Source organism: Pleurodeles waltl, chromosome 3_1, assembly GCF_031143425.1.
Source record: "Pleurodeles waltl isolate 20211129_DDA chromosome 3_1, aPleWal1.hap1.20221129, whole genome shotgun sequence".
In the NCBI taxonomy this organism is placed as follows: domain Eukaryota; kingdom Metazoa; phylum Chordata; class Amphibia; order Caudata; family Salamandridae; genus Pleurodeles; species Pleurodeles waltl.
Window position 1 is genome coordinate 1,636,274,648 of NC_090440.1, and position 27,682 is coordinate 1,636,302,329.

The window sequence follows — 27,682 nt, forward strand, 5'->3', positions numbered from 1 at the left end:
AGAATGACCCCCATAGTTTTAATTGTAAATAGAAAATTTTCTTTCAGTCGATTAGTACAATTTACCTGGAGAAAAGGGCAGCAGGATGGAATGCTAAATGCCCATCATTAACCTTTCATTTACTCCAATCACATTTGAGTCCAGTGCAAAATCATGTGCAGCTATGCACATCACTGACTTTGAAAAGCACTAGTCTTTGGGCGAGGGGCAAGGGGAGTCCCAGAAATGATGAAAGGCCACATGAAAGAGAAAGTTCACTGAAAGGATAGAAAAAGAGAGTGAGAAGCAGGGAAGAAGGAAGAGCTGAAAAAATGAATGAAAGATGGAAGAGAATAAATAAACGCAAATGTAATTAGTAAGGGAAAACGCTGCTGTGTGCATAGTTATAATAAATAAAATGTATATACCCATAACTGATTTTTAAGTTTTTGGGACATACTGAAAAAACACTGCACACAGCCATGGAAAAACACAGTTGTGTGATTATTTACAAAGCAAAAAAAGTAAAAACCAATAACCACTGATTTTTATGAGTTTTGAAAATTCTGGAAAACACTGAAAAGGCATCAGAATTCACAACAATTAGAAATTGAAAACAGGAAAGTCTACTAGAAATTCTTTGGATGCATTCTTGAATACATCGTTTAAGCACGTGTGTGATAAAGAAGTCACTGAGAATAATTGAATGCACTATTTGTAAGCCTCCTTAAGCATAATAACATGCTCCTGAAAATGGTTGAGCTTATTTTATGGTATAGGATGCAGCGGCCGGCTCGTCCGCTACGGCGAAAGAGCATTTCCCAACTTCTTTGTGCAGTTAAGAAAAAGGGAAAATAAAATTATAATAACGCAACGTTATTAGCATTTTATTTTTCCTTGGGGAGCCAGGTGAGGGCGTGGCGAGGCTAGGCTGGGCTGGATGAGGAGTGCTGGAGGAGGAGCTGTGAGTGCTCCATAAGTGCGCATGACCATTCGGCCGGTCAAACAGTCATGCACAGTTAGCATTTCTCTACCCCGCTGTATTGCACAGCCGGGAAGAGAAAGTGCACAGGGTCCCACACCATGTCTGAGTGCCAAAGCAGGCCACTCGGACTAATCACAATGCTGGTGTCATGCACGGTGACAGCAGCGTCGTGATTGGAGGGGAATCTGGAGGCCTGGGTGCTTCCAGGAATCAGGAAGAGAAGAGGACGAAGGGGAGATGGCACCGTCTTGCCCAACATACACGTTTCTTTCACTTTGCTTTATTTTTTTATCCTCCCCACCCTGCTACCCCCATTGAGAAGTAGCACCACTGATAGGATGATCCAAATTTGTAGGTGCAAGGTGCACCAATAGAGCTTTGGTTTGCACTTGCACATACTAAACTATATTTGAAGTGGTATGTGGAAACAATGCCATGAAGTCATGCACTGCAAAAATCACAGCCACAACTCTCATGCTTACCCTATATACCTAGTGCAATATTTATCATTTTTTCATGCAATGCAATGCAGCAGGACACCTTGCTGCGCTGTGTGAAGGGGTGAGGGCAGGAATGAGCCATAACTACCGAGACAGGCACCTTTGCACCATGGTATAATGGTGTCTGTGTTGCAAGCAGGATTGTTTTTGTTGAGGAAGGGGCACCTTCCTCCATAAAAAAATCCTTTGAGTTTTTTTCCTCTTTCTTCATGTAATGCCGAATTCAGCACACATAGAAAGAGGAAAAACAAGGAGAAAAAAATATTTCTTTCCTTGTTATGTGTCCCCTAGAAGGTGTAGCATTTTAACACATTCCCAGGTTTACCATTCATAGTAAATCTTGGAATTCTTCATTCCACATGGGTGAATGCATAGGAACACCCACTCTCCCCCCATGGAATTCCTCCCAGGGGTAGAGTAATGCAAGGCAGTGACTTGTACTGCCCTGCAGCCAACCCCCTAAAACCATACCAACCCAGCGCCACCCACGGCCTTCGTCCGCTTAGCCGCAATTCCCGCTCCACACATGGCCGAAGAGGTTTGGAGCTTAAAGGGCACAACATTAAATATATATATTTTGGGGGCCACAAAGGCCACCCAGCCCAGAGTACCATCATCCCCTCGGGGCTACATAACAACTTACAGGGTCATGCAGATCCCCCCCTTTGTCCCGGGGACCACAACCTCCCTGGGACAACATTAAAAAAACTATATGGGGGCTACATGGACCCACTGGGCCCCGGGGGCAACCGACTATCTATATGGACGCACATATACTTTTGTGAAGAAATTTGACAAGCTAAGGGTAAAGGAGAAGATGGACAAACCAACTATGGAAAGAGTTAGCTATAATGAACCCAGTTCAGATGTGGGCGCAACGCAGATAGAGCACTATGGAGAAGTTGGATTTTCAGAGGGAACCGAGTCCCCTTTGCATGTCTGCGGGACAAGGAGGGGGCAGCAGCGCCCAACAGAATCACTAAAAAGGAAATGCAGGACAAGGAGGGGAAAAAGTAAGAGGAAGGGGGAGAGGCAGAAACCAGGACTAAAATGGTCCATAGAAGAAGATAATAACAAACCAGAGATGAATAAGGATAAGGAGAAACCATTTGTCATAAACACCTCCAAAACACAATTGACCCCCAATCAGGAGAGGATACTGAATTTGGGACTGAGCTTTTGCCCCTTAGCACCACCTGACTTTACTGATGCTATAATATGGGCCTGTAAATACATTAGGAAGCTCAAACTGCACAAATATTTCGTATTCAAACCAAGGAAGGGCATAAATGAGATCGGATCTGGACGAGAAACATCAGGATTCACCAGAGGGGATGCTGTGGAACTAAAGGAAATACAGGAATTAGTTAAAGAGAATGTCCAAATATCAGCTCCTAAGGATGGTGGATCCAGGGGCGTTGACAATGTCAATGTCAGTGTGAACCTGAATACTGCGTTGGATAATCAGGACAATACAGTAGCACAAACCCCCTGCCTCCCCCGACCCCCACCCCCAGATTAGAGGATCTAGGGAAATTCACAGTGTCAATACCAATGAGAACTTGAATGCTGCCATGAATAATGAGAGAAGCACAGACATTTCTATCTTGAATAAGATGGGATTAACCACGGACGCAACCATACAGAGTGGTTGTAGATTAAAATCAAAATTCTGCCCACAGTTACCACCAGGTAATAAAATTGACCTGTTCCATGAAATGGTAGTGAATGATCTTAACCGTTTGAGAAAGAGTTGGTCTCTCAATAGGAACAAAGGGAATTTCACAGCAAGGGATTGGCATGGTATCATTACACTGAAGAACAACAAGTCTCTAATCATCATCAACATTATCCTGATGGATCATGAAGCATACCTTATGGAGGCAAAGCGCCAATTGATTAATACCATGCACTATAAATGTCTCCCTCATAATCCCATGACAAATATTGAAAAGGAGATCCATCAGAAATTACAGGGCCAGTACCAAAGAGATCAACTGGATTGGGATGAATATCAGTATCTGAGAACGGAAAATGCTATAACCACAACAATATACTTCCTTCCCAAAATACACAAGGACCTGAAGACAACTCCGGGCAGACCAATTGTAAGCTTGGTGGGCTCATTGTTAGAAAACTGTTCAAGATGTTTTCATTTGTTCCTTCAACCTTATGTCACCAGTTTACACTCTTATCTAAGAGACTTAAGCGATTTTTTGAAGAAAGTAAACAGCATCACATAGAAGGCTGAATATGTGATGCAAACATTGGATTTAGTATCTCTGTATACTTCAGTAAATCATGGCGATGGCATCCGGGCCTGTGAATACTTCTTAAGGGATCGACCTATTGAATATCTTGAGCATATCCACATGATAATTGAGATATTGAAGTTCTGTCTCATGAACAACGTGTTAATCTTCAATGAGAAGTATTATTTACAGCAACAAGGTACAGCCATGGGTACTTCCTTTGCCCCACCTATGCAAATTTGTTCACAGGATGGTGGAAGAATGAGGTGTCCTGAGCCAAAGATAATGATGAGCACATGAGAAATGTGGTGCTTAGGACACGGTTCATCAACAACCTGTTTATTCTTCGGGAAGGAGAGATAGCACAGTTGGAAACTTTTATTGCTAAACTGAATTCCAATGACAACAATATCCAGTTAACAAGAACCATCCACCGACAATGCTGCAAATTTCTGGCTATATAACTGACCATTGAAAACATGCAGTTAATAACACAAATACACAAAAAAGCAACAGCTACAAACTCAATCCTTCTTGCAAACAGTGACCACCCTGCAGTAATAAAGTGGACCATTCCACATGGTCAGTTATTAAGAGCAAAAATTATTTGCTCTACAATTGAGAAATATGGGAAAGAGGCAAATGTGTTGATTAGGAGATTCACACAGAGGGGTTATCCCAGCAACATACTCAAGGATACCAAAGTAAGAGTTGATAAAAAACAAGGGAGCAAGTTTTATATCAACAAGGAACTGACTACAAGAAAATGAACAACCAAATGAAACAGTTATCCTTGAAATGTCACACTGCACAATTGAATATCAAGAACATAATACTCAAAAATTGGAGCATTCTGCAAAGCAATGAGCACATCAGGATGTAATTGGTAAGGGTCTGCACATAACTTTCTTTTTTAAATGAAATCTCTAAGTGACATTCTCATTTACAGCTTTTATGAACCAAAAAAAGGAAAGGATTAGTTGTCAGATAGAATGACCAGATTCATTAAATGTAGTTCAGGTAAAGCGTGCCAGTATGGACTGAATCAAATAACTTGTCAAACCTACGAGGGGCGCGTGATCAAGATCCAGGACTGCATCACATATGACACCAACCACGTGGTATATGTTCTAAAGAGTGTTTGTGATAAACTGTATGTTGGCAGTACGAGCGATAGACTAAGGTTAAGAATATTACAGTACATTCAGGCCATTACAATTAGTGATAGAAGCTACCCAATGGCATCCCACTTTGAGAAATTCCATAATGGATCATTGACAGGTTTCATGTATGGAATAAGACATGAACGGATGAGGAAACATGGGGGTGGTTGGGAAAAGTAACAGGCAGGAGGAGTTCCTTTTGATCATAACATTGGTCACGGAAGCCCCACGGGGGCCACAACAATAATGCAGAACTTCATGTGCATTTATGATTTTGCTCCTCTGCATGATTATGACATTATGACTTTGATTCATGCTATAAATGATGTATTGAGTTTGGTAACTCCATGTTAAATCATTGGTTGAAAGATATCCTCATTTAAATGTAATCCTCCCATGATCCACAGAAGCCCATTGGGTAAATCATGTTTTGAGACTGGATATTCTGTGACAAATCATTATCTTATATCTAAATGCAATTCCTCAAAGATCTATAAAAGCCCCTTAGGGCCATAACAGAACATTAGGTGCATTTATTATTTGGTGTGGAGGTTAAAAGAGAGGATTGCTTGCCCAAATCTGCCTTCTTGTAAATGGTGATTTGTATCTGCTTCATTATATAATTATGATAGCATGTTTTTGATTCTCTTTTTAAATTATGTCATGAGATTGGAAACCCCGTTTTAGAAATCACTGGCTAATAGACCTACGTATACAAATGCATTATTTCATCTATCCACAGGTCCAGGGGAGATGTGCTATTTATACAATTAGTGAAGGTGTTATCCTCAGTGACGTAAATGAAGGGCATGTGGTCATGATTTCTCTTGTAAGCCATATCTCAAATCCTAGTGGTCTTCTAATAGAATAATTGATTTAGGCCTGGAGATTTTATGTGCATGTTTCAGAATAGGCTAATATGATATATATCGTTAAATGTAATTGAATTGTGAGTGTTCATTTGCTCAATTAATTCAGGATTCATTGTTGTATTATGAATTGGACGAATTTGGTCATTTATATTTTGCGAGTCATATATTTACTATTTTGATCACATGTCTTGTTAGATATGCCTCCCTTTCCTTATTAGTTATTTGTGGAGAGTGGGGACACCCTCCCAGAGTTACGGTGAACACGTGCTGTGTTACTCACTTTTAAGGTATATGATATAATATATGATATGCTGAGTCTCAGGTGCATTTATCGCTCATATATTTTCACTCATTTTTTAAGGTATATGCTAATTCTCAGGTGCACTGATCACTCAAGTAGTTATGAATAAATAAATATCACACATTTTCAAGTCTAGAGATAACCATGCTCTCATGGAAGATCTTGTGGATATATTCCAATTTTCACCATCGAGAAAACACACGGCTATTACTATTTGTTTTTTCTTTGGAGAACATGGCTTTGGATAGCAATTATGAATACTGAAAGTGTAATGAAAATTAGCTTTCATAGTTTTTAACTCATTGTGTGGTATTACTGATGAGGACAGGATAGACTTAATGGCATACATCACGAGCCACTAAATCATTGCAAGCATACGGTCTAGTGTCATGGAGAGCATGACAATTGATAAAGGACTATATATTTCTGCCACGCATGCCATGTTGGTTTAATCGGCCCAGTAGAAGGCATCACGCCAAAACACATTGGCCAGAACGTTTTTACTTTTTACTTGTAACCTTGCACTTTTTCACAATTGCACCTTGTGTTTGATATATATATTTTTTTATCTGATTAGAGAGACCCTGGTGAAGCCTTGCACATCATCGAATAAAATATCGGCACTCGCAGTGGGGTCTTGTGGTGCTTTGTACCACCGCGTTACACATCCGTGGAGTGTGAATGCAAGAAGGTATATATGTGTGTGTGTGTATATATATATATACATATATATATATTTATATATTTATATATATAAACTACTGGCGGTCACCAGTAGTTAGTTATATTTAGGACCATGTTTCCATAGAAAAAGCATTTTTTGACTTGCCTATATCTTTGGCACCGTTTGAAGAATCTTAATGACATTTTCTAAACAAAAGTGTTCCTAAGAATCCTGTTGTACCTGGGAAGTTTCTGGGTGATCCGTCAAGCGGGGACCGAGAAGATGGGGTGGGTCAAAAAAGGTGTGTTTCCCATTATAGTTCCCATAGGGATTTTGAACATACCTGTAGCCCGAACGGCTGGATGGAATTACACCAAATTTGGCAGAAAGGTAGCTCTTGGTCCAGACAGAAGCCTTTTTCTTGTTTAGTGTAAATCTATTCAGTAGTTTTTGAGATATTAAAATAAGTCTAAATATAGATTTGTGCTAAGACTTCACAAATACTTCAGAACTCCTGCAGGGATCTGATTGGCTCACTTCAACCAGGAAGTGTTGTCAGCCATCTTGGGACGCGGCTTCAGCCAGGGCAACAAAGCACTTTTTAAAAAATTTTGCTGCAAATTTGTGATGAATTCGCAAATTCACTGCAAACATTTAAAAAAAACAAGTGCAGGCTCCCACTTGTTTTCAGTTGAGCCCCCAGGTGGGCCAGGTCCCGAGGCATTTTCTAAAAAAAGAAGGGGTGCATGGGGCCCCCTCCTAAGGCTTTTTGAGTCCCAGGGATGACTACCTCCCTGAGGCTTCATTAAATATATGTGCAGGGGCTGCGCAGCCCTGCACCCCAGTAACCTCCACCTCCCTGGGGCAAAACAGTTGTTCCAAAGGGAGGGGGGCATGTACTGAATAACCACAGCCGCAGGAACTGCTCACCTCCATGGGGCTGAATACTAAATTTGTGTGGGAGGTCAGTGCTCCCCTCCGCAGGCCCGGGGACCTCTACCTCCCCGGGGCTGATAGAAAATGATGAAGAGGGCTTATTGCGGACCCCCAGGGACCACCACCTTCCCAGGGAAATTCATTGGAAATAAGGGGAGGCGCACGGCCCACCACAGCCACAGGCACCACCACCTCCCTGGGGCAAAGTTAAAGGTTAGAGGGGGCCACACGACCCACTGGAGGAGCCAATAATGGCCCTGGGGATCGCCACCCACCAGTGCCGGCTCCTGCCATGTCCTGGGATGCCCACCCTCAAGACATAGATGTTTGCTCTCACTTGGCAGGAGCTTTGATTGGCCGGGGGAGGAGGCGCACAGCCTTCATTTAATGAAGGCCCTCCCATATTGTATAGAAGTGGGACCCGGGGCAGCAGCCAACCCACCAATGTAATAATGTGGTGGTATGTTTCCAGCCTGTTGGTGGTACTACCACCACATTATCACCGTCCACAGGGGTCATAACGAACCCCCTAAGTCTCCTACATCTAAACAAACCAACATGTGTAGAAAAGGTTGTAATATATCTGCAGCTTTTTTCAAGCTCTAGCTGACAATAACCTTCATTCATATCAAGTAGAGAGAAGAGTTTAGCACCATTCAATTGTGTGACCAATTCGGCAGTGTGCAGCCCAGGATGTCATTCTCCTTCATTCGCTTTGTTTGCCTGGCACATGTCAACTCATATGCGCACAGCTCCTTCATGGTCCTTTTTATGCACTACTACTATGGGAGAAACCCATGGCGTGGGATCAATGGAACGTTCAATAATTTCATGCTCAGGTAATGATTCAAGTTCTTTTTCAACTGCTGCTTGTAAATGAAAAGCAACTTGTCTATGTCTTTGAGCAGCAGAACTGACATCCTCTTTAGTATAAAGTTTTACTCAGATAGTCTTTAACTTTTCTAAACCATGAATCAATGAAGTGAATTGACTTACTATTTTGTGATAGGCATTCATGCTGTAATTCACTGAGGTCAGTCCCATGTCAGCAGACATGTTGAAACTTAGAAAGCAGGCACTTACTGATGTACCTTTAAGCATGTGGATCCGTGTTTGTACTTCTGTTTTCTAATGTTTCACTGTCGCTATAAATGAACCTCAACTCTTTATGGGCATTGATACAGCTCAAGTGTACATTTTGGTCTTTGACGGCATAAGTAGCTGTAATGGTTATAGTTCATTGTACTTTTCCTCAGGCTTTATATTTTTCATGGCACCTCTATCAATAATGAAAGGCACTGAACCTTTATCTTTGGATAATATGTGTATGATTTTGTTGCTTTGACATGTCGATTTTTCTTTGAGTGACCCTTCTCCTCATAGGCAACCAGTCCGACATGTGCACATTTTTCTGAGGTAAAGATTGATATGGCACAATCACTTTGTTCATGTTCACTTTTTTTGAGAAACGTTTTATTGATTTTTCAATACAGATACAGAAGTGTAAGTGTAGTAAGACTAGAGTGTTTCAAGTTGTGCAACATAAACATCCCCTTCAAAAACATATCGCCCCACCATCCTACTCCCCCATGCTAATCTTAGTCTGCTGCCATCTGCAGTCTGCAAGCACAGTTCATACATCTTTTATTCACTTTCATTGATGCCAGTTGCTTGTCATGCATCAAAGGTCCATTGTCCAGATGACCCACCCTTATTCCACTGTCCACCTCCAGGCCCTCTGGTATACTCTCTAGCCATTCTACGGGTCCCTTGGTCCACATTCCTCTCCACTGGGCATCATTCACATGCTGTACCCATGTTCCATGTCCCCAAGAGATTATAAAGAGGAATCCACATGCGTTCTTGCATCCCCTAATGCCTCATGTGGTGGTTCTCGGAATTCTAGTATCATCTGTGCTCATTCAGCCAAGTCATTCTCCAACTTGCTGTCCTTTTGCACATACCTCATCCTCACTTCTTGCACCACCGCCCACTCCACCTTGTCTCTAAGCGTTTCCTTATAACTGGATGGCCATAGCCCTATCCATTTAATAGCAATTTTCCCATTACCTAAGCAATAGTCGAAGCAACACAAATGTTCAGCTAAGTTTCTTCTTTTTTGGTGATGGTATAAGCCCTAGCAAGAGGACCTGTGGCGTATGTGATATCTCTCATCCTGAAGCTCTGTTTAGGTTTACTATTACGTCCCCCCAAAAATGAGTCAGTTCCAGACAGTGCCACACCACGTGGAAGAAATCAGCCACCAGTGCACACACCAGGGGCAGTATCTGGCTGGGTATTGTTTATCTGATGTAGTGTCTTGGGTGTCAGGTACAGTTGGTGAGGGTAGTTATATTGAATTAGTTTGAATTGTGCATTTGAGCTCACCTCCTGTTTTCCTCTATGCATTCTCTCCCATCCCCTTGCCGTCAGGTTGAATCCTATTGCTGCTTCTCATTTTGCCTGTGGTTTGGGGGCTATTTTGGGCAAGTCCTTCCTAAGCTCCCTTTATATGTGAGGGATCAGTCTACGGCTCCTGGCCATGGCCAGCAATGTGTTTAGCGTATGTGAGATGTCAGGTTTATCCGGGAAACATGGCCATAACCCAGGGGCTACTGCTGCCATTATGGCAAACTACTGGTATTGTCCTGTTTCCCAGTGCAAATGAATCAATAGTGTCTGCTTTTGTAATAAACGTATCACCTTGATAGAGATCTCTCAATAGTTCACAGCCATGTTCCCTCCATTTCTGTATGGACATAACCTCTGCCACCTGCATGTCCCTGACCATCATAACCCTCGCATAAGGGCCGTGCCATAGGTTATAAGTAACTGCACATTCCCACACTCTACAGACCTGTTGGGTAATGTATGGGGCCCCTCATATGTCAGTGCCCTAATCATAAGCAAGGCAGGTAAGGCATGAGTGCCATGTGTACCTTTTAGAAGGTTTTTATCCCAGTTATCATGCTTGTCTAGCTGGTGGACTGCAGGCTGCAGGTGGGCTGTGAAATAGTAGAGTTCCATCAATGGGGTCTCAATCCCACCTCACTTCCAGGTCTGGTTGAGCATGGGTTAGCCAATTTGCTTCTGCTTATTGGCCTATAGGAGATCTACTAACCAGCAATCAAGCTCCCTAAACAATCCCTGAGGAATCTCATAAAAGGTGCCCTGTAGTCCATAGAGGCATCGGGGAAGTACCACCATCTTAACCACAGCTGCCTTACCCATCAATGACAGGGGAAGATACCTCCAAAACTGTACTGACGCCCTCAGGCCTTGCAACACCCTACCCATATTAAGGTCTAAAAATTTCTGTTCCATGTAGGCCATTCTTATTCCTAAATTCCCGTTCATGGGAGATGTCTCAGTTGTATCTCTGTCAGGTTACCCAGGTGAAATAATTGAGACATGTGTATGTTCACACATAACCCTGACAATTCTCCAAATACTTGTAGGGCATTCAATAGTACAGGGGCGAAATAAGCAGTTTGCCTTAAGTACACCAGAACGTTATCCATGTATAAAGACACCACTGCTGTGATTCCACAGGGCCCCAGCACCTGAAGCAGCAATGCTGCCATAGGTTCCTCTGCCAATGAAAACAAAAGGAGCGACAAGGGACAACCCTGCTGTGTTCCTCTATGAAGTATAAACCTGTCCAATACCATGCTGCCAGTGCGTACTAGGGTTCCAGGGTCTTTGTAAAGTAACCAAACACATGCTATGTATTGTGGGCCAAGCCCTATTTTTCTCAATACCAACTATATGTATTTCCAGTTTACTGAATCAAATGCTTGTTCATTGTCAGAAATGGTGTATGACTTTCCCCTCAAATTTGGTGCATGATATACATGCATGAGGCATCTTAGGCAATACATAGTACTTCTGTGGGGAACAAAACCACTCTGGTCTGTATGTACATGCTTCTGGGGATGAGGGGGTAGTCTTACAGCAAGAACACTTTTCAGTATTTTAGCATCTATATTGAGGAGGGACAGAGGGCTATAGGATCAAGGCTCTAATGGGTCCTTATCAGGTTTTGGGAGTAAAACAATTAGGGCCAGATGTAGGAAACTACAATTTTGCAACTCGCAAAATTGTGTGCAGAAAGTGTCTCAGACACCTTCTGCGACTCGCTATGGGGTCGCAAAGACCCACCTCATCAATATTCATGAGGTGGGTCGCAGTTTGCGACCCCATAGCGAGTCCCTGCACTCACAGGGATGGTGGCCTGCTGTAGTCAGCAGACCTCCATGTCTGTGAGTGCTTTGTAAATAAAGCAGTTTTTTTTTTCATTTTGCAGCCCGTTTTCCTTAAAGGAAAACGAGCTGCAAAATGAAAACTAAACCGAAACCATTTGTTTTTGTTTTTTTCGGCATTCACAAAGGGGAACCCCTCCCCTTTTGCAAATGAGTTACCACCAGTGTGACACTGGTGGTAACTGCCAGTTGGTTTGCGACCGCATTCGCGGTCACAAAGCAACTCTGAATGGTGATGCAGTCGCAAATAGGAAGGGAACACCCCTTCCTATTTGCGAGTCGCATCCCCAAATTGTGAGTCGGTACCGACTCGCAATTTGGGGGTGAGCATCACGTTCGGCCTTTTGCATGCCGCAAACTGCGTTTTTCGCAGTTTGCGACATGCAAAAGGCTTCGTACATCTGGCCCTAAGTGCTTCATGCACAGAGACATATAATTAGCCCTTTTCGCATGCCTCAGTATATACCTCCAGCAGTTTCTCTGTTATCCTACCTGCGTATAGTTGATAGATAAAATTCTGCAAGAAGGCCAACGCTACCTGGAATTTCAGAAGTATTAAGATGCTGAATGGAGTTCTTCTCAAGTGAGGGGCTGATCCGAGAAGGTCTGCTCTTCCTTCAGAAGAGAAACCTTGCTAAAAAGGCAGATTCTTTGTCCTCCTGTAAGTCAAGATGGTTCCTGCATAGGTTACTCAGATGAGTCTTAAAGGCCCTGTTTATCATCTTGTCTGTGCCAACCAGATTCCCTTTCTCATTCCTTAATATCAGAATTCAATTTCACTTATAATGTGAGGCGAGATAATTGTTTGACTATGATTTCAATGACGGTTGACTTTGTTTAGTATCTATTTACCTTAACTGAGGTCACAGCTTCACCTTGTGTTCGCTCATCGAACGTTACTTCTGAAATGTTCTGGTGGCCTTTTGTCTTCGCGCCGTAATGCACTTACTTTTTCCTTCACTCTGCATGTCTTCATAAAATTGTTCTCTCTACAACAGCCTTTGCATAGCTGAACAATGGTGGTACACTTTCCTTTGGGTGGAAATGCAAATCCACACCTGAAACACAACTTCTTATTTTGTGTAGACATCACTTTGTGTCCTTCAGTCTTTTGTTTCAAATTACTTTTCATACATATAACTGACTCACTCTGGCCACCTCCAGCCTCCATGTCCACAGCTCGTCTCTCAGCATGTTCCTCAGCTCTGGCAGCCATCAGCACTTGCTCCAGACTAAGGGCCTCATTATGAGTCTTATTTTGAAAAAATGGGGCAACCCATTACCCTGGGACCTGGGTAAGTGAATAATATAACGAAAAAAGTGTTGGTCCCTCTGGGGGAAGGATATGAATTAATCTCCATGACAGTGGTTGTACCATAAAGAACTTTCTGTACTGATGAGGTTTGTGAGTAATATATCACATTTATTAGAAACTTAAATTCAACAATTTAAAGTAAAGTAATTGTGGTGCTCATGTATAACGGCGCAGTGTGAGTGAATTATGTGTTAGGATAAGTGTTGCAGTGCTATTTACATAAAAAACTAAAACCAAACTGTGGTTAAAAGCATGAGGTCTCAAATAAGCACCTATAACCATAGGTACTGTGAGCCTGCTGAATTTTTAAAAAGTCAATCCACAATACAATGTCGAAGTTTCGACCCCGATCAAAGAAATTAATTCAGGCGAGTCATCATCAGGACAGAATATTGAAATAGGAAGCACCCCTATTTGATTGTACTCAGACACATCCTAGACGTGTTAACAATAAAACTATAACAATTTGCCTTCTATCTCATGTAGCCCTGGTGTGTTGTTAAAAATACCACTTTTTTACTTTGCCATCTAATGGCTTCAGAAACGTCTTAGATCGTTCCATGAAAAGTGTTTAAGTCCTTTTTAAAACTTTAAAACACATAATTCACTCACACTGTGCCATTATGCAGAAGGAACTCAATTACTTTACTTTAAATTGTTGAATTTAAGTTTCTAATAAATGTGATATATAACTCACAAACCTCATCTGTACAGAAAGTTCATTATGAGTCTGGCAGTCTTAAGACCAATACACCAATGCATCTCTGGCAGTTTGACCACCAGATTACTACCCTGGCGGTTGGACTGCAAGGGGACCACCGCCACTACCAGGAACATGGTTCCTGGTGTGGTGCCAGCAGTCGGAGTTGTGGTCAGCCATGTCGGCGCTGAGTTAAACACCTCTGTGCTGATCATGTGTCCACTTTCTGCTAGCCTTTTTATGGTGGGGTCTCTGCCATGAAAAGGTTGGTGGAAAGCAAGTGCTGTGGGCCACAAGGAGCCATTGCCAGCACCTTCGGAATGCACACTGTCCACTATGCAGACAGTGTGCATTCCGAGGGTGCTGGTGTGCCTCTACATTGGTCTGGCATAAACGTCATAATACCATGTTTCCGCCGATCAGCCGGGTGGAAACATCACAATATGATTGAGGGGGAGGCCGCTGGTATTGCAGCAGTCTCCTCCCCACAACTTTGGCATTCTGCTCAGTCCAACAAACTTGAAATCAGGCCCTAAGAGTTTATCTCAGCATTTGTCATCTGAACGAATTGGCAAGCTTCTATCAATCACTCTAAGGTGCATGATTTCTGTATCATTAAATTAATTGAACTTACAGTGTTTGATAGGTGTGCTGAGTCTTTCTACGAATTCAATGATTGTTTCGCCAACTCTTTGCATTCTTGACCAAAAAGGTATTCTTCATAGTCAACATTTGGTACTGGATTAAACTTGAGATTCAACCATTTTTAGTCTGACGGTTTGTGACTTCTTCATCAGTTCTTGACATTTTTTTAATGACTTCTTTCACACCATCACCAGCATGATTTTTGAGATGCTTCCTGTTATCAGTCTCTTCAAGTGCATCTATTAAATCTTCAAATGTCTCTGTCCATGCAGTCCATCTATCACCAATATTTTACTTTTTGACAGTGTAAAATGGTGGTAGTGGTTTGAGGAAATTGGCATCATTGTAGACTAGTGTGGAATTTACTGACATTGAGAGTAGCACGCTTTCTGATGCTGTTTAATGATCATGTTTGTACAAATCCTGTGTAAAGTCTTGTGGCATGTGAGTCTCAGGATCATCTTTGATGTAAACAGGAAGGGTATCTTGTTTCTTAGCTGCCATCTTCAAATTTCACAGACCCTACCGTTGACTTCAACCTTTGTTCTTGTATGATTTATGAAGCTGTTTGAGCCCCACTTGGCAGCTTGACAAGCAACCACTTCAGGCACTGACAGCTCTGTGAGCACAACTCAGAGCACCTCCCCTTGAGACACTTCAATGACTGCTATAGCACAACGACTGCCTAGCGGGCTTGGTCAGTTATCTATTTTTTTCTTTTTACACTTTAGTTTGTATTGTCTTACACCTGGTTGATTTCTACCTTGCAGCGCTATTTGGTATCTGATGTCTTTAACTGCTCTTTGTAAACCTGGTTGAATCTGCCTTCAGTGTTAATGCTCTGTTGTATGACTTCATTTTTAATGGCAGTGCAGTACCTTTTGTAGGATCTTGGCTGTAGTTTCTTGACTAAGGATGCGTAGATTTTTCTGTGATGCTCTCTTTCCTTTCACATGCTTCACACCAGCTGGAGTTGCACCTTGACTTCACATATGCCAACCGTCGACTCAGCACTTCAACAAAGGCACATGTGGCATGAACGAGCAGTTTGCTTGGACCATGGCGTACTCCTCAAAATTCGGTGGAGTTCAGCTAACAGGCAGAAAATATGCATGTTGCACTGCTTGTGCTGCCATTTAGTGCCAGTACAAGAGCAGCATAGAACAATCTGTGCAAATGGCGCAATGCGGTGTGCAAGAGTGCGTGGCCATTCAAGTTGATATTGCTCTCACTCGAGTATAAATGCTACTTGAAGGGCAGCAAATCTATCAGATAACCAGACTTCCGACCGTGACAATTTGCGATCACCTGCGACCGCCTGGGTTAGAAAGTCGCATTATGGGACGTAAATTTCACTTGCGCTCGCATTTCTGAAGCCTCGTGGGAATTTTGTTTTTGCCAATCAGCGATTGGCTGAATTCGCCAAGAACTCTGCAAATTCCACCAATTCTATGCATTCCACCAATACCTGAATAGAACCCTGTGGGAAATATTAAATGTATTAATTTATTTAAAAATATAAATAAATATGATTGCTTGATTCCTATTGTGATTTGATTGTGTTAATGGAAGGTCTACATCGCTTGTTAATAATAATACTGAGATATGAAAACCCCTGTGGCCTCCCCCCCTTCCGCCAGAGACTTCTCCCTTTGTCTTTTTCCTTATTGTAAATTGATCCGATTATTATGGACCGCAAGTAGCGACTCAGTTGTCGATTGTATATGTTGTTGTATTTCAAATAATAAAGAGATTTAAAATATATATATATGTATATAAATAAATATATTGTAATGTTAAGGCAATTATCTAAAAATAAAAATAAAAATTATTTTGTGTTGGCTTCTTTTACCTTATATATCACATTTTTTAATTTAAAAATTAATGTTGCATTAATTTGAATTGAAACATAATCAATAATTTTAATTCATTCTAATTAATCTGTACATATTTTTAAATTGTTGTTAATACATAAAAATAAATGATAAAAAACAATATATTTTTCACCTAAGGTGGTTTTTTTTATAATTTAAGCTTTAGAAACAAAGAATGATAATTTAATTTAATATATTCAACATATTACTTTAATTTTAAAATCAATTAATAATTGTGTACCTTTTTTTCATTTTACATAGTTTACTTTGCTCGAAATAAATGATTTAAAATATTTTTATATTAAATATAAATGTAAATCAGTTCATGTATGTACTGCTACAGCATTAATATTTCATTGTAAAATTAAAATGTAATTATTTTGACTATTATTACATTAAAATTATTTTTAAATTTACATGTTAAACAAATCCCACCTAGTATAAGCAAATATATATTCTTTTGTTAATAATTAATAGTCAATGTGTAAAATTAATTACAAATAATTTATTCCTATTTTAATAAAAATTAAAGTTATCTTAATTCTTCAATTTAAAAAAAGTGATTAAAATATGCTAAATTTAGATCTTTTAAATTAATTAAAACTTTATATTTTAAACTATTTTAAATGATTGAATTTAATTCATCATTATTTCCTTTGGGGTTTTATTTTAAGCCCCACACTGATATTTTCCATGGGAGGGTGTTGCGGTGCCTGTGATGGCCTTGAGTAGTGCTGGACTTACTCCAGCTCTGAGCAGGAGTATGTTACAACAGTTTTGGGTCATTTTTCACAATAGTAACTATAGAAGTACAGTCTGTGAATAAAAGTGGGCTTACTCAAAGGTGGGTGAGTGAATGTCCCTCCATAATCACCTTCTAACCCTCCTTTAACCCCTCTTTACTCCTACCTAAACCCCTCCATTTTATTTGTAAAACATCTCTGTTTTCAAGCCACTTCTTCTAGTCCCTTCCAAATTGACTACTACTTACATTTGTGGATACTTTGCAGTCGGATGGAGATCTCTGCATAGCAGAAATATAGGACAAGAGGAGACGTAAGTCTATATGTAATTTGTGAGAAGCATTCAAGTACCACAAAATATACTACAAAGTGCACATGGACGTCATTTAGGGGTCACTAGCGGTCACAGCTGCAACCGCTAGCTTGCTGTTTGTGAGCCCTGGCACTGCCTTTGTGAGCCCTGGCCTCAGAGGTGGCAAAATTAGTGCCAAGAACACAAAGGCAGCTCGCATTACCAGTGTCAGGCCCCAGCCTTCTTTTTTTTATTTTATTTTTATTACATTAATAGTGATTAATAATCTATTGTTCACTATTAATGCAATAAAAAAGTGGAACAACAGGATCTTGATTGGAACCTCCACTGACATCTTAAGTAAGTGAGTTAAATTACTTTTCAATATATATTATATGCGTGCATATGGGTGTATGAGAATTTGGCTGAGAGAGTGTATGTGTGAGCATGTATGTTAGCATGTGGAATAGTGCATGTGTGTGAAGGTGAGTAAGTGAGAATGTATAGGTGGGTCAGAATAAGAGTGAGCAAGAGAGTGAGAATGAGTGAGTTAGGGTAAGAGTGAGTACAGTTATTGTGATGTCATGAGAGTTAAGGTCATGTGACACCACTTCCTTTGCCATCATTAAGGTCAAAGAGTGTATGATGTTGCTTCCGCTTCCCTGGCATTTTGGTTAGTCAATGCCCATGAAAGTGCAGTTTGTGAGTAGGCCCCTGCTTACTGAATTCTGGCTAAAACATTGAAAGCCTCAAAAATATAATGCAAATGAAGACATGAAAAAAACATTTGCTATTGTCCATATTTAATGATCCATTTATTCCGGGATCATTACACCTGCTCTTATAATCCATGCAATATCAGTAGTCGATTTTATATAAGCATTCCTCGCTAGGCTGTTTAAACACCTCTCTAAATACTGAAATGAAGCTTCAGTAGGTCTCTTGGTTAGCTAGAATCCTTTCCTTGCTTTCTGCGGTATCGCAACACAAGGATAGTTCACTAACGCACAAAACATTTATTTATTGAACACTCAGCTGCATTGTTACACAGATATTCACTCGCTAGTTAAAAGGCGGTTTCCCCTGGATGAAATAGAGTAATCAGATGACATGTTTGATCACTTGCTGCAAGGCCAAATGATACCCTTGATATAACCCTGCGTTTTCTTTAGTAGCCAGGAAAAGCCCGACAGGACCCCGGCAGCTCTAGAGTGTGTCAACGCCGGAAGAGAACAGGTACTGTTAATGTTTGGTTCTAAAGTAACATTGCTTTCTGCTGCCAAATTCCTCAGTTCACAGTTCTCAAATGAGTTCATGGTCGCTTGGAGCAGCCATGAGAACATGAAACCAGGACTGATGTTTTGTAGTCGCTTAGACAAATGCCTGCTTGCTCAGGATTTTAATGCTGCAGAAAGACAGGGAGGTACGGGGGGTTGGGGGGCAGACAATAAAAGGCTGGAGATTTGCTGCTCAGAGTAAACGCGAGCTGCTCCCTGAGGTGATTTGTCTGCGCACTTGACTTTCTGCAGATGTTAGAGCCTCTTTTTTTCAGTAAGGACCTGAGGTTCTTTGGTAGCACTTTGATATCCTGCTCGAATTCAATATGTGAAATGGAGGGGCTGCTCTGTGACTCGCAGCACAGCCGTCTTTGAAGTCTGATCCAATTTTTGCTGCTTACCATTTGATGTTGAAAGGATGAAATAAAGAAAATACACAGTTTTTGCCAGTAACTCTGCTGAGCATATGTAAGATTAAAAAATCCTCTCGATGATGAATTTAAAAATGTTAAGCAGATTAATACCTTCCTATAGTGTCATTTCCATTACATTTAAATGAAGTTTGAGAGGAAATCTGCACATGGCTCATAAATATAATTTCCATCTCTAATGTCGTACCGTCTTACAAAATGGCAATGTTCTGTTAATGAGATTTGCTACTACTAGTGACCACAGGTACAACCCTATAAATATTTAGACAAAGCACACAGAGGCCACCTAAGGACTATATATCTTGATTTCAAGAACGCGAAAGCACATCCTTTCACATGCTGACTTTTTCAACATTTTAAAAGGCCTGTTGCTTTTTGCCTAGGACCCTGGCGTCATTCATGAGTCACAATTTGCTGTGACCCACCCTGTGCACGGGGTCCAAGTACAGACTGCCATCAAATCTCATGCGATTGAGAACTGCAAAGGTCCATCAGAAACAGTGCATCGTGCAGGTAATGCTTTGGCTTGGCCATGAAATGTTAATTCCTGAATTCAGATGGTATTTTGAGAGTGTTGGAAGTGTACTACATCAGTTGGTCATTATTTGAAGGGCTGTGACCAAACACTATGGAAAAAGTTAGTACATTGTGTAGCATCTAGTGTAATGTCTATTGTGTGCTGGCCCCAGCATGTATGCTCTACTTAAGATCCATAATATTACAACCATATTTCACTGAATTGCAGTATTCTTTAGACCAATATGTATTTCTTGTCACAGAAAATGCAGGTGCTTGTTAACCCATGCAATCAATGCTTCTCAATCTGCTTCAGGCTGTTTGATAAAGTAATATGTGCAGTTGTGTCCTAAAATGTCATTGTCTTAAATCACCCACTCTGCATCAGTATGACTATCCTAAAATGTCCTTGTTTTAAATTACCCACTCTGCATCAGTATGACTTCCAGAGCCCATGTTGTGACATTTCATGGGTATGAACAGCTTACATGCAGGTTGGAACAACCATAATTATTGGACAGGGTCTTTGTCATTCATTTTCTGACACCTGAGACAGCTAAACGTGCCTGCCTATGCATGCAGGCTGCAGTAAAAATGGACTTGTAAGTTCTAGATTCATAATCACATCCTTAAATTAAAAACTAAATCATATGTTTAAGGCTATTAAAATATTAACAGAGATTCAAAAAAGTGTCTTGTTCTCTATTTTTCCACGTGGAAAATATAAGCACATGTAATTAGCGGAAGCATTTTATATTCAACAAAGTCAACAATATCATGCTTTGAACGAAGTTTACCTCTAGGTATGTTTTTTATTTTCTAAGTACATTAGTTTTTCTACTTTCGGAGTGATGTACAGAGTTTGGAAGCTCTTTAAGAAATTTGGGGTTAGTGCACAAAAATGTATAGAGGAAGTATGAAATCATAAATAACTCTTGCCTATATCTCTGGTCGCAAGTAGTAATTTTGAGAGCAATTGCTCCTCCACAGGCCTTTTTTGTTTTAGGGGGCAGGTGATCAAGGGAGTTTTCTAGTGGGGTTTGTAGGACCCAGGGATCTCGGGGGCATCTCCATTGCAACAGTAGTCCTAAATTGCTCTAGGACATAGAAGCACTAGAGAGCCAGGGGCCATTTTCACTCCTTGTGGCCGACTAGAAGTGACATTTTGGGCAGGCTATGCCCTAGTCGGCCGGGGAGTCAGATGAATACTCCTTATTTGAGGAGCGCCATAGGTGGATGCATACAGCGGGTGCACCACTGGCATGCAGCATCTGTGCCCATGCCATGGCCAGTGCCAGCCATGCTGCCCAAGGAAGTATAGCCTGGTCACATTGCATTAGGTATTCGTCGCAGGAGCTGGGAGCACTCAGACTGCTATTGCATTGCCCTGTGAAGCTAAAGGTGGGACTAGCCTGGGTTAGGTTGCAGACTTTCATTGTCACACTGAGCTCCCAGTAGAGAGACATGCAAGGCAAGCAGCAGAGGGATGTCTCAATCGGGTGGTGGAGGTAGGAGTGAGAACTGGTCAGGTAAGAAAGATATCAGCTATGCTAATTAATATCTGTTCTTTGTATACGCATGCAGTGAATATTTTTGATCTTTGGAGGCACCTAGAACTGGAAGCACTTTTTAAAACTGAGACCTGACTTTGTGTCTCAACTATCCTCAGTGCTTAATTTGAGCCGGTAGTTTATTTGTCGGCACCGGCACTTATGACAGTCTACAACATGGTGGCACTGTTTGTCTAATTTAGAGACAAGCCCAACAACAATTGTTTATTAGTTCAACATACATTTGAATAATGAATACATGCTGCCCAGGCCATTCTTATAGCTTTGGGGGCCTAGAATAGCCTGGATTGTCAAACATGAAGGAGTGTGATGGATAGTAGTTGTGTTGTCATTGTCACTGGCAGTGACAATGGGTGGTGCATGCTGTTGTGGCCTTCTGACGAGGGTCTTGGCCCTTATTTTTTAACAAATTAAGCACTAGCTATTGCAGATATTTCTTTTGTGATCCCTGAAGGTTACTCTGTGATACATTTAGAAAGGACTCACAAGAAGTTTGGGGTTGCATTTGCTTTTGAGCGGACATTAAAAGGTTCCACCTTTGACCTACTTGAGCTCCTGGAAGCTAAGGCCCATATTTATACTTTTTGACGCTAAACTGCGCTAACGCAGTTTAGCGGCAAAAAATTTTGCGCCGTCTAACGCCATTCTGAAGCGCCATGCGGGCGCCGTATTTATGGAATGGCGTTAGCCGGCGCTAGCAGACCGGCGCTGCCTGGTGTGCGTGGAAAAAAAACACGTAGACCAGGCAGCGCCGGCATAGGGGGAAAATGGCGTTAGGGCGTCTTAAAATGGGGCAAGTCAGGTTGAGGCAAAAAAATCGCCTCAACCCGATTTGCGCCATTTTTTTCGACGCCCAGACGCCATTTAAATGACTCCTGTCTTAGTAAAGACAGGAGTCATGCCCCCTTGCCCAATGGCCATGCCCAGGGGACTTATGTCCCCTGGGCATGGTCATTGGGCATAGTGGCATGTATGGGGGCACAAATAAGGCCCCCCTATGCCACCCAAAAAAATTAAAAAAAATAAAAAATTATACTTACCTGAACTTACCTGAATGTCCCTGGGATGGGTCCCTCCATCCTTGGGTGTCCTCCTGGGGTGGGCAAGGGTGGCAGGGGGGTCCCTGGGGGCATGGGAGGGCACCTGTGGGCTCATTTTGAGCCCACAGGACCCTTAACGCCTACCCTGACCCAGGCGTTAAAAAGTGGCGCAAATGCAGGTTTTTTTGACCCGACCACTCCCGGGCGTGATTTTTGCCCGGGAGTATAAATACGACGCATTTGCGTCGCCGTCATTTTTTTAGACGGGAACGCCTTCCTTGCATCTCATTAACGCAAGGAAGGCGTTCACGCAAAAAAATGACGCTATTTGCCCATACTTTGGCGCTAGACGCGTCTAACGCCAAAGTATAAATATGGCGTTAGTTTTGCGCCGAATTTGCGTCGAAAAAAACGACGCTAATTCGGCGCAAACGGAGTATAAATACGGGCATAAGAGTCTGGGATTTCACCTCTTAGTCTCAGCGCAGCTGTGTCTTACACGTTTTGATTTACTGCCTTCTAGGCTATGCTGGCAAATTTGTTAAATCTCCAGATTCTGCGCAGGCTCACCTTACAATGCAATTAGCCAACTTTACCCTACTAGGTAGTTGTAATCTTCATTTCGACAAACCCTCTTCCAGAGAGAAAGCTACTGGAGTTCTTTGCCTGCTGAGAGCTAGCAGAAAGTGTCACAGCAATTGGGGTGCATTCAGTGGGAGAGCAGAGAGTCCTGGCATTGTCTGCTTCCCCACTGTGCCACTGCAGGAATTGAGTCTATTCTGCTGCCTCAAGCCCTTGTAGCAGAGAAAATGTCTGGTGTCTCCGGGCCTGGAAACACCACGTCAGGAGTTTGGAGACCCGATAATTCCAGGACTAGATACACTCAGAAAAGCAAGTTTGGAAATCCACCTGGAGCTATTGCCTTAGTATTATGGTCTGAGATCAAAGCGTTCTGTCAGGAACTGTTAAGGACTACAAAGAAAAAGCCTCAGAAATTTGAAGACAATTAACAGAATACAATGTCCAATCAATGTTCACAAAACTGAAGAAATCATTATTAAGTATAGAGCACAAAAAAGTTAAGTAAAATGATGAATAAAAAAGTTGAAGGTTTAGAGAGAAAATAATACCCTAACATCTTAAGCTACACGTGGGCTAAATATATAAACAATTGTGAAAAAACAAGAAACAAAAGAGCCTGTGTGGAAAAACCCTAATCTAACCTTTGACTAAGGAGTATAAATTGTGTTAATTTAGTGGCTGAACCACGATTAAAGTAAGGTGATTCTTCAAATGTTTTACACATCTTAGGAGTCCACTGACATACCTGTAAAGTGTCAGAAAATGAGTGGAAAGGTTGTTTTCTTCTTTTTACAAATGGTGATACATAGCTAGTGAACACGTTACATTACCAATATTCCACATTAAAAAAAGATTAAGGCCCTCATTCCTACTTTGGCGGGCGGCGGTCGCCGCCTGCCAAGCGGGAACCGCCAGAAGACCGTACTGCGGTCAAAAGACCGCGGCGGTCATTCTGACTTTCCCGCTGGGCTGGCGGGCGACCGCCAAAAGGCCGCCCGCCCGCCCAGCGGGAAAGCACCAGCAACGAGGAAGCCGGCTCCGAATGGAGCCGGCGGAGTTGCTGGTGTGCGACGGGTGCAGTTGCACCCGTCGTGATTTTCAGTGTCTACCAAGCAGACACTGAAAATCAATGTGGGGCCCTGTTAGGGGGCCCCTGCAGTGCCCATGCCAGTGGCATGGGCACTGTAGGGGCCCCACGACACCCGTTCCTGCCAGCCTGGTTCTGGCGGTGAAAACCGCCAGAACCAGGCTGGCGGAAAGGGGGTCGGAATCCCCATGGCTGCGCTGCTTGCAGCGCCGCCGTGGAGGATTCACAGGGGCAGCGGGAAACCGGCGGGAAACCGCCGGCTTCCCTTTTCTGACCGCGGCTTTACCGCCGCAGTCAGAATAGCCCCAGAAGCACCGCCAGCCTGTTGGCGGTGCTTCCTCTGTCCCCTACCCTGGCGGTCTCGGACCGCCAGGGTAGGAATGACCCCCTAAATGTATTATTTTCAGGCCAGGCCAAAGAAAGGACATACCTCTCCTTTTTAAGTCTTGGATCCTACTTGCCCTGAAGGGTGAAGAGGAAACTTGTGTGGAATGGTTTGGGCTGGTACTCTTGTCTTGACCACAAATGACCTCTATGTACCCTTTCCAGCCACTTCTGGGCCATCCGCCAACTTTCACGTTTTGTAGCAAGCTTTGCCGACTAAGATTAGAGATGCTCCTAAATAAGGGTTCTTTGAGTTCAAAGCATTGAATATGAGGCCATCTGGTCGCGTTAGAATCGTGGTGGAGATCTTATGTGGATGGTTGCATCCAAGTGGAATCTGAAGACCTTCTAATTCTGGTGTTAAACTCCTATGGGCATTTTTATGTTTTACATGGTTTGGGAGTCTTAGTTGGCTAAAATTTGAACACCTGCTGTTAACATCTGTGAGTGATATTCAGGTCACGTTTGACCAACGGTTATGTTTGCTTTTGTATATTGCTCACACTGCAAAACAAGTTTGTTTTAAGGTACTTCAGAGCTGAGAGAGGGAAATTGGATGGCACAGGGGCAAGGGGTGTGTGGTTTCAATGGTGCTTCTGGTCATGACCTAGAGACCATAATATTTACAAGATCAAGCACTAGGGCTGTTACAGTTGCAATGACGGCAGTTGCCTTGACATTGTGAATAGAGCATTTTCATGAGCAGGCATTTTCATAGCTCGCTCATAATGGGGCAAAGTAAAGAGCAATTGCTCTTGGCCAATTGAAGACATATAATGGGGTGTTGTGTTCTTGTTCTTTTCTGAATAGTGGTGATGACGTTTTAAGATAAGGATATTCTTGTGGTGTGAGCATTGAGGATTAATTTGTGTGGTTGATATCAGTTACAAGACCCATTAATCTCTGTCAAAATTAGTGTCTTTATTTTAGCTCTAAAGAGCATGATGGTGGGCGCATGCAGGTATTCATGGGGGGCTTGTAGATCTGCAGGTGGGGTGTAGCTTCGGCAAAGCATCTGTTGCCCTCTTGCATGCATCTTGCTGTGGCAATGACAGGTAAGGTGCAGAGGGGAGTGGGTGTGTGGGATGAATGGGTTTGATGTTTGGACAACTCTGACTATGCTCTTCTAAAATTCAGAAACTGAATATCTCTAAATTGAGAAACTGCGCCACTTTTTTATTTGAAGCACCAGGAAATGACAAAACCTCAGATTTACATGATTGATATGAAGGAAGTTGGTCTTTTAAATCATGAGTATATAATTACTATAATGAACGGTGGATTCAGACATGCAGTAATGAATAGATAAATTAGAAATACATTCACTGAGTTTCCATGTTTCATTACAAAACATTCAAAAGATGTAACTGCAGTGTATTTCTTCATTACCATGTACATAGTATGTGAAATGGAATGCAGTTCAGAGTGATCACCAGGGGCTGAGCTTAATTCAAGCATTCCTGCCATCAGTTTGTTGTTTGTTTCAGATGACATGTCAAGTGTGACAGGTATGCTGAGACTTTGGTCCCGTTCTCCCTGTGACACAGGAATCAGGCTATACTTCACTCATGAGATCTCTGTTGGTCAAAACCAGTTTGGGGTTGCTTGTGTTCCTGTCTGGGTGGGGCGTGGTCTGGCTGTTCATACTGGTGGGTTCCTGTAGGCAGAACCATGCCTCACTTGAATATCGTTGCTCTGTCTAAATTGTCCAATGAGAGAAAGACAATGGACTGGAATGCAGCTTAAAGAAATCGTGGGTGGCTGATTCTAATGCAAGCATTCACTCCTTCACTTTGTTGTTTGTTCTTTATTTCTTCTATGCCTTGGTGGACTGAGATGTCCCATTTGTTGGAAAGCATAAACTAAGCAAACGCATGATTCGGTTTCTGTAACATATTAGTGGTACCAGAGAGAATGCCAATTCCTTCTTGTTAACACCAGAACCTTTATAGAGAAAACCCTATGGGGAACATCACATTTTTGTAGATCCCCACCAGAGAAATTCTTATTTCTATATATTTGCGTTGTAAGGAATATTGAAAGAAAAAAAGGTGTGCAAAAGCGTGAAAACGTATTCACAGATTTGCTGTGGTCAGTCACAAAAATTGAATTGGAGACTAGATCTGACACAGTCATCAATTGTAGTTCTTGAAACAATCAGAGGTGAGATTGATTATATATTATAGTTTATGGCCGAGTTGGTTGACGGGTACCTCAGGCATGTCAGTGAGACACCATTGCTTCCCATTTCCAGCTCTATAAATCCAAAAGTAATCCCAGGCTTTTCACTATTGAACTATGCAGATACTTTACAAAATGAAGACAAAATGTGCCCCAGAAACCTTCACTTTGCTTGGTATGTTGTGTGACTTTGACCTAACCTCCTCAAGCCTCTCCCCTCTCTCCCCAGTTAAAACTAAAATTGTAGTTAACTTCACACTGAATTGGATGCTGAGCTGAGTATACGTATCTTTCTATATTGTGAAAGATATGGGAAAACATGGTAGTGCACAATAAAATTAATATCTGTGTCTACTATTTTGTACTGTTATTCAGAGATTGGTGAGAAAATAAACGGAATCATGTCCAGTTTTAGATTTAGAGATATTTATTTTCAAATTAAACACGCACAAGTATTAACACAAAATCATCAAAGGCAGATTCTTTTTTACTAATATCAGTGTATCATAATGTACTTTTAAAGAATGGCTGATCTTTGGATGGAACGGTTTCCATATACTAAAATCACTCCTTTGTAAGTTGAACAATGATCACATTGAGTGGTAGTAATAAATCAGCTATTTGTCTTAAATGGGGGAATCATCCCGACTAGGAAATACGAAGGCTGTAAGTGCCAGGACAAATTATCTTTATTTCTATTTTGTCATTTTTATATTGCGCAAGCTTGGCCCGATGGCATTAGAGCACTTCACATGAGCACCGGATTACATTACAAAGTTTTGCACGCACAGGAAGAATATGTGGGCTGCCTAGCACAATAAGTTGAGCCAAGCCCATGATTCGAAACTGGTTCACCAGTTCCAAAGTCAGCAGCTCTGGCCCTATAGGCATAACGTCCTCAATGTGCAATTCAGCAAACATGTCAATATCTGCAACCTGTGCAAAGCATAATAGCAAGAAAGGTCAATGAGTGAGACACCTGTGAACAATGGTCTCTGTTGTCTTAGAGTAGATTTGTTTAAAGAAGTCGCTTTTCATGATCTTGTTATATTGTCTCTCTCTCTCTTCATGTCTGTAGAAGAGTGTAGATCAGTCTCAGTATTTTTCATGTCATGGCATACGTCTGATAT

The 27,682-nt window shown here is 41.8% G+C and overlaps 1 protein-coding gene across 1 annotated transcript in view; it reads left to right on the plus strand.

The window, feature by feature from the left end:
* The window catches only part of MYO3B (myosin IIIB), a 1,099,693-nt gene that overhangs the window by 868,245 nt on the left and 203,766 nt on the right, over nucleotides 1–27,682 (plus strand). The window contains exons 24-25 of the mRNA XM_069221545.1: nucleotides 18,659–18,719; nucleotides 19,575–19,704. Of these exons, the coding sequence (XP_069077646.1) occupies nucleotides 18,659–18,719; nucleotides 19,575–19,704 (191 nt within the window). The remainder of the gene's footprint in view (nucleotides 1–18,658; nucleotides 18,720–19,574; nucleotides 19,705–27,682) is intronic.